At 33.0% G+C, this 7,500-nt stretch overlaps 1 protein-coding gene across 6 annotated transcripts in view; it reads right to left on the bottom strand.

Annotated features, from left to right (window-relative positions):
* The window catches only part of mtmr4 (myotubularin related protein 4), a 99,287-nt gene that overhangs the window by 43,809 nt on the left and 47,978 nt on the right, over positions 1 to 7,500 (bottom strand). For all 6 annotated transcript variants that reach the window (XM_079871840.1, XM_079871839.1, XM_079871838.1 and 3 more), the window contains one exon: positions 6,400 to 6,489. In XM_079871840.1, the coding sequence (XP_079727966.1) occupies positions 6,400 to 6,489 (90 nt within the window). The remainder of the gene's footprint in view (positions 1 to 6,399; positions 6,490 to 7,500) is intronic.

Consider the following 7,500-nt stretch of genomic DNA (forward strand, 5'->3'; position numbering starts at 1 on the left):
GGTTTATGTATTAATAATTAGGGTGACATTAAGCAATGCACATACAGTGAATCATAAATGATGTGTGTATCTGGGGATATTAACCAGGACAGCACAATCCATTCCCTACAGCAGGAACAACGGATATAAGAAAGTGTGTCAGACAAGCTGGGAGCTGCTTCAATTTGACCCAAGATATTCGAAAATAAAATAAAATAAAAATAAATAAATAAATAAATAAATAAATAAATAAATAAATAAATAAATAAATAAATTAAAATAAAATAAAATAAAATAAAATAAAATTTCAAACCTGTAGCATGTTTTGGAAGGTTATGAGCCATTTACATTAACATGTTTAATGAGGGACAAAATCATTAATAAATAAAATGGAATAAAATAAAATGAAAAGCCCCACCATTGTGCTTTTGAGCATGTTACTGAAAAAACTGGTTTGATATACAAAGATACTGTATATAACTGTATATGTACTGTATACTGTATATGTAATAAAATAATATAAAAATATTATAAAAATCTAAAAGTCCCACCATTGTGATTGAGCACATTACTGGAAAATAAAAAAATAAAATCTAATACAAAAAAATTTTTTTTTTGAAAATAATATAAAATAATAAATAATAAAATATAAAATAATTAAAATTAAAATAATACAAATATAAAATGTCCCACCAGCACATTACTGGAAAAAACTGTTAAAAAAAAAAAAAAAAATTTTTAATAAATAAATAAATAAATAATAAACTAATCTAAAATAATAAAAATATTAAAGTTCCACCACTGTGCTTTTGAGCAAGTTATTTTAGGTAAGTGTACTGTGAGAGGTGCAAAACTCATCACACGACGCTATGGTGTTAAGGGTGACTGCAATGCTGTTGCTAGGGTGTTTTTGATGGTTGCTATGGTCAAAAGATGTCCAGTCTCAAGTCTAAGGGATTGTTTTCCTTACAACAGTCCAAAACTGTTGCAGCGAGTTTTACACGCACAAACATCAACCTTACAATAATGTGCTCTGATGAATCGATCACAGTGAGACCAGGAACATGTGCTGAGAGTCCTTCATCTGGACTTTAAGTGCTGCATTTAGACTCGCAGGTTTGTGCAAAGTCATTGAGTAACAGGCAATGTCAAGTTCTCCCGCTCTTGTTCCCGTGTCTCGTCTCTGGTTGTCCCTGATGTATCGTGTCATTGCTTCGTCCTTTTGATTTATTTCACCCTTTTCACCTCCACTTCTGTTATTCACCATCTCCCCAACCATTCTAGATCCCTCATTTCATTTCCTTTACACTGTTATTTCCTTTGTAGTCTGAGGTGTGTTGACCCACGTATAAGATTATTATATTTATACATTTAAAAATATAACTATTATATTTATATTATTATCATCATTATTATTATAAAGAATAATAATTATTAGAGATGCACTGACGTATCGGCCCGATAAAAGCAATTAGAAACAGTCTCAGCTTTGAAATTTTTCCATTTTAAATCACACAATTCATACAATAAATGGTGTTTTGATGCTCTTAAATGTGACGTGACAGATCGCTGTTGTGCCTCAAGTCTTTTCTTCCACTTTATTACAAGTTATAGCATGAAAAAACATGCATGAACATCAAAGGTTTGTTGAAAGATACAGTATAAGTTACAGAAATGTATCATTTTTAATGTAATCGCTCAGTGTTTCAACCGCGGAAAGACGTCAATAAAACAGCTTGTGAATAATATGTCACATAACGTTACATTTACCTCAGGAAGGTTCTCCAATGTTCACACTTCATTAGTTAGCTATAAATAAATACTAGAGAGGAGCTTATTTACTGTTAATTATACATGTATGTTTTAATAAATTGGTCATGAATACAAGCGTTTATGAAAACTAGCTTATGTGCTGTTTTGCACATAAGTTCGAGAGTTGTTTTCAGTTTTTATTTGAGAGTAATTATTATATCTGAAATTAAATAGCATGCGAATATAATAGTTTGGACTCTTGTCAATTTTAACCTCTAATATTATAGTAATGTACCAAATGAGAGGGTTTCCTGTATAGTTTACAGCATTAGTTGGGAAAGTGTTTTGTTTCCTTAAGAAAATCAAACTACTGATATCGACAGATATAATTCTGAATAATCGGTATGGGCAGATGATATTCTGAATAATCGGTATGGGCAGATGATATGTGCAGATGATATTCTGAATAATCGGTATGGGCAGATATAATTCTGAATAATCGGTATGTGCAGATGATATTCTGAATAATCGGTATGTGCAGATGATATTCTGAATAATCGGTATGGGCAGATGATATTCTGAATAATCGTTATGGGCAGATGATATTCTGAATAATCGGTATGTGCAGATGATATTCTGAATAATCGGTATGTGCAGATGATATTCTGAATAATCGGTATGGGCAGATGATATTCTGAATAATCGGTATGGGCAGATTATATTCTGAATAATCGGTATGGGCAGATGATATTCTGAATAATCGGTATGGGCAGATGATATTCTGAATAATCGGTATGGGCAGATGATATTCTGAATAATCGGTATCAGCAGATATAATTCTGAATAATCGGTATGGGCAGATGATATTCTGAATAATCGGTATGGGCAGATGATATTCTGAATAATCGGTATGGGCAGATGATATTCTGAATAATCGGTATCGGCAGATGATATTCTGAATAATCGGTATCGGCAGATGATATTCTGAATAATCGGTATCAGCAGATATAATTCTGAATAATCGGTATGGGCAGATGATATTCTGAATAATCGGTATGGGCAGATGATATTCTGAATAATCGGTATCAGCAGATATAATTCTGAATAATCGGTATGGGCAGATGATATTCTGAATAATCGGTATCAGCAGATATAATTCTGAATAATCGGTATCGGCAGATGATATTCCGAATAATCGGTATGGGCAGATGATATTCTGAATAATCGGTATGGGCAGATGATATTCTGAATAATCGGTATGGGCAGATGATATTCTGAATAATCGGTATCGTCAGATATAATTCTGAATAATCGGTATGGGCAGATGATATTCTAAATAATCGGTATCAGCAGATATAATTCTGAATAATCGGTATGGGTAGATGATATTCTGAATAATCTGTATCGGCAGATGATATTCTGAATAATCGGTATCGGCAGATGATATTCTGAATAATCTGTATCGGCAGATGATATTCTGAATAATCGGTATCGGCAGATGATATTCTGAATAATCGGTATCAGCAGATATAATTCTGAATAATCGGTATAGGCAGATGATATTCTGAATAATCTGTATCGGCAGATGATATTCTGAATAATCGGTATCGGCAGATGATATTCTGAATAATCGGTATGGGCAGATGATATTCTGAATAATCGGTATGGGCAGATGATATTCTGAATAATCGGTATGTGCAGATGATATTCTGAATAATCGGTATGTGCAGATGATATTCTGAATAATCGGTATGTGCAGATGATATTCTGAATAATTGGTATGTGCAGATCATATTCTGAATAATCGGTATGGGCAGATGATATTCTGAATAATCGGTATGGGCAGATATAATTCTGAATAATCGGTATGGGCAGATGATATTCTGAATAATCGGTATGGGCAGATGATATTCTGAATAATCGGTATGGGCAGATATATAATTCTGAATAATCGGTATCGGCAGATATCATTCTGAATAATCGGTATCAGCAAATATAATTCTGAATAATCGTTATGGGCAGATGATATTCTGAATAATCGGTATCAGCAAATATAATTCTGAATAATCGTTATGGGCAGATATCATTCTGAATAATCGTTATGGGCAGATATAATTCTGAATAATCGGTATGGGCAGATGATATTCTGAATAATCGTCGATCTGTATCGGCGGAGAAATTTAGTATCTGTGCATCTCTAATAATTATTATTAAAATTCATTATTATACCTAATAATTGTATCTAATTATAATCATTATACAATTATTTTATTATTATTAATCATTTTACAAATAAGTAATTTAGAAAAGGACAAAGCACCATGGTACAACAATACTACGCATGTTCTAAAGAGAGAAACCCGTAATTTAGAGCGTAAATGGAAAAAAACTAACTTAGAGGTCTTTAGAATCGCGTGGAAAGACAGTATGTCACGTTATAAAAAGGCCCTAAAAGAGGCCAGAGCTGAGCATCTCCGCAAACTAATAGAAAACAACCATAACAATCCTAGGTTCTTATTTAACACCGTGGCTAGACTAACAAATAAACAGATGTCTCCTGAACAAAATATTCCGTTAGAGTTTAGTAGTAATGATTTCATGAAGTTCTTCACTGAGAAAATAGAAAACATCAGAACCACAATTGTAAACGTTCAATCCTCAATCGCGTCTTATAACTCAGCCTCAACTATCACCCCGCAAGAACAATTACAGTGCTTTACAACTATAGAACAAAAAGAGTTAAATAAACTTATCACTTCCTCTAAAACAACAACATGTTTACTAGATCCTATACCAACTAAACTATTGAAAGAAGTGTTACCTGTAGTGGAAGAGTCTCTCCTCAATATTATTAACTCGTCTTTATCTTTAGGTTATGTTCCAAGAACATTTAAACTGGCAGTTATAAAACCTCTCATTAAGAAACCACAATTAGATCCACATGATCTAGCAAATTATAGACCCATTTCAAATCTACCTTTTATGTCTAAAATACTAGAAAAAGTTGTGTCCGCTCAACTGGGCTCCTTCTTGCAAGAAAATGACACCTATGAAAAGTTTCAGTCTGGGTTCAGGCCGCATCATAGCACTGAAACTGCGCTCGTTAAAATCACAAATGATTTACTTTTAGCTTCTGACCAAGGCTATATCTCAATACTAGTTTTACTTGATCTTAGTGCTGCGTTCGATACTATAGATCATACAATACTCTTAGATCGACTACAAAATTATACTGGTGTTCAAGGACAAGCATTAAGCTGGTTTAGATCGTATTTATCTGACCGATACCATTTTGTCTATTTAAATGGAGAAAAATCGATCATAACTCCAGTAAACTATGGAGTGCCGCAAGGATCTGTGTTAGGCCCTCTATTATTCTCAATATATATGCTGCCACTTGGAAATATTATAAGGAAACATGGAATTAGTTTCCATTGTTATGCTGATGACACTCAAATCTATATTTCATCACGGCCAGATGAAAACGCTAAATTATCCAAATTGACAGAGTGTGTTAAAGATATAAAAGATTGGATGACGCGCAATTTTCTTTTATTAAATCCAGATAAGACAGAGGTAATACTTATCGGTTCAAAAAACCACCCACAAAACCTCTCACAATACAACTTTAACATAGTAGGATGTCCTGTTACTTCATCCTCTACAGTAAAAGACCTGGGTGTTATACTTGACTGCAACCTGTCTTTTGAAAATCATATTTCATATGTTACAAAAACAGCCTTTTTCCACCTTAGAAACATTGCTAAGCTACGTAATATGCTATCAGTTTCTGACGCAGAAAAGTTAGTTCATGCATTCATGACCTCGAGACTAGATTACTGTAATGCTTTATTAGCTGGTTGTCCTGCATCCTCAATAAACAAGCTACAGTTAGTCCAAAATGCCGCCGCTAGAGTTCTAACTAGATCAAGAAAATATGATCATATAACACCAATTTTATCATCACTACATTGGTTACCTATAAAGTCCCGTATTAATTACAAGGTATTGCTACTGACTTATAAAGCCCTAAACGGCTTAGCTCCAGTCTATTTAACGGATCTTCTATCGCCCTATAATCCATCGCGCTCTTTAAGATCACTAAATTCGAGGCTTTTGGTCATACCTAGGATATCCAGATCCACCAAAGGAGGGAGAGCATTTTCACATTTAGCTCCAAAACTCTGGAATAGTCTTCCGGATACTGTTCGTTGCTCAGACTCGCTCTCCCAGTTTAAAACTAGATTAAAGACGCATCTCTTCAGCCAGGCATTCATATAATACTTTTAATCTTACAGTTAAATCCGGCCTCTAGTTCATAAACGCCAGAGGAGAACTGGCCCCCGACTGAGCCCGGGTTCTCCCAAGGTTTTTTTTTTCTCCATTAGGTCACCTGATGGAGTTTTTCGGTTCCTTGCCACTGTTGCCTTTGGCTTGCTCAGTTGGGGATATTTGGATATTTAATTTAACTAATCAATCAACGATACTATTGATCAGCATTACCAAACATGGACGTTCCATTAGAAACAAACATTGATGTATTGTTTTAATTTATTACTGTGAAGCTGCTTTGATACAACCTATGTTGTGAAAAGCGCTATATAAATAAACTTGACTTGACTTGACTTGACATGAGGTGAAACTCGTGGTCTGGTGAGTGAAACTGACCTGTAGAGCGTCGTCTTCTTTGACCAGCTCTTTCTGGGGGAACAGGTCCCGGGCCTGAATATACTCCAGGCTGGGCGGTCCCTCCTCACCCTGAAAACACACACACAACACACACACACATTATTAGATATCAACTTCATAAAACAAACAGTTCCAAATCACATGAGTGTACATAAACTTAATGCATGAATGCAAATTTACATGAACTGCATGAGATATGAACATAGTGGGTCACATGATGTGCCATTTAAACATGTCTGTGTCTAACTTGTATAATGAGTTTAACTTCCTACACATATGGACAGTGGAAACCTGTGTCTCTCATCTGACATTTACAGCAGTGACGTATCCGTTCTGCTCCGGTCAGAAAATACAATCAACCTGAGATGCATGACTGACGGCGCGAGTGCAGGACAAATGAACTATTAGAAAGAGATGACAGACAACCATAACAGCTGTCATCAGAGAAAAACAACAACCATATTCAATGTGTATCAGCGTGAGTTATGAGCAATTACTGAATAATTGTTCATATGACATGTACTAGGGATGAATGAATGAGCTCCAGGTTTACTATGATTGTTTGTACGGAATACAGATGCACAAAAAAAATCTGATTATTATTGTTATTCATTATTATTATTAAAACGATTTAGCAAATAAGAAATAATTAATAATTATTAATTATAAAATAAAAACTAATTACATATTACATACAATTGATAATGATAATAATAATACTGTTATTTACTATTATTAAAACTATTTAGCAAATAAAAGTTACTTGTAAAAATATAATTGAAAAAATTAAAATGATTACTTATCAATAGAACTATAAAATAAACAACTATTATTATTACTACATATAATAAAAAATATTATAATTATTGATCATAATTGTTTTATTTAAAAATATATTTATTTTTTATTAAAACCATATTTGCAAATAAGAAATTACAATATTAAAAATATAATTGAAAAATCAATTAATAAAAACAAAAAATATTATAATTATTGATTATAATTGTTTTATTTAGAAATATATTTATTTTTTATTAAAACTATATTTGCAAATAAGAAATTACAAAATTAAAAATATAA

This window comes from Squalius cephalus, assembly GCF_949319135.1.
Source record: "Squalius cephalus genome assembly, chromosome: 5".
NCBI classification, from domain to species: domain Eukaryota; kingdom Metazoa; phylum Chordata; class Actinopteri; order Cypriniformes; family Leuciscidae; genus Squalius; species Squalius cephalus.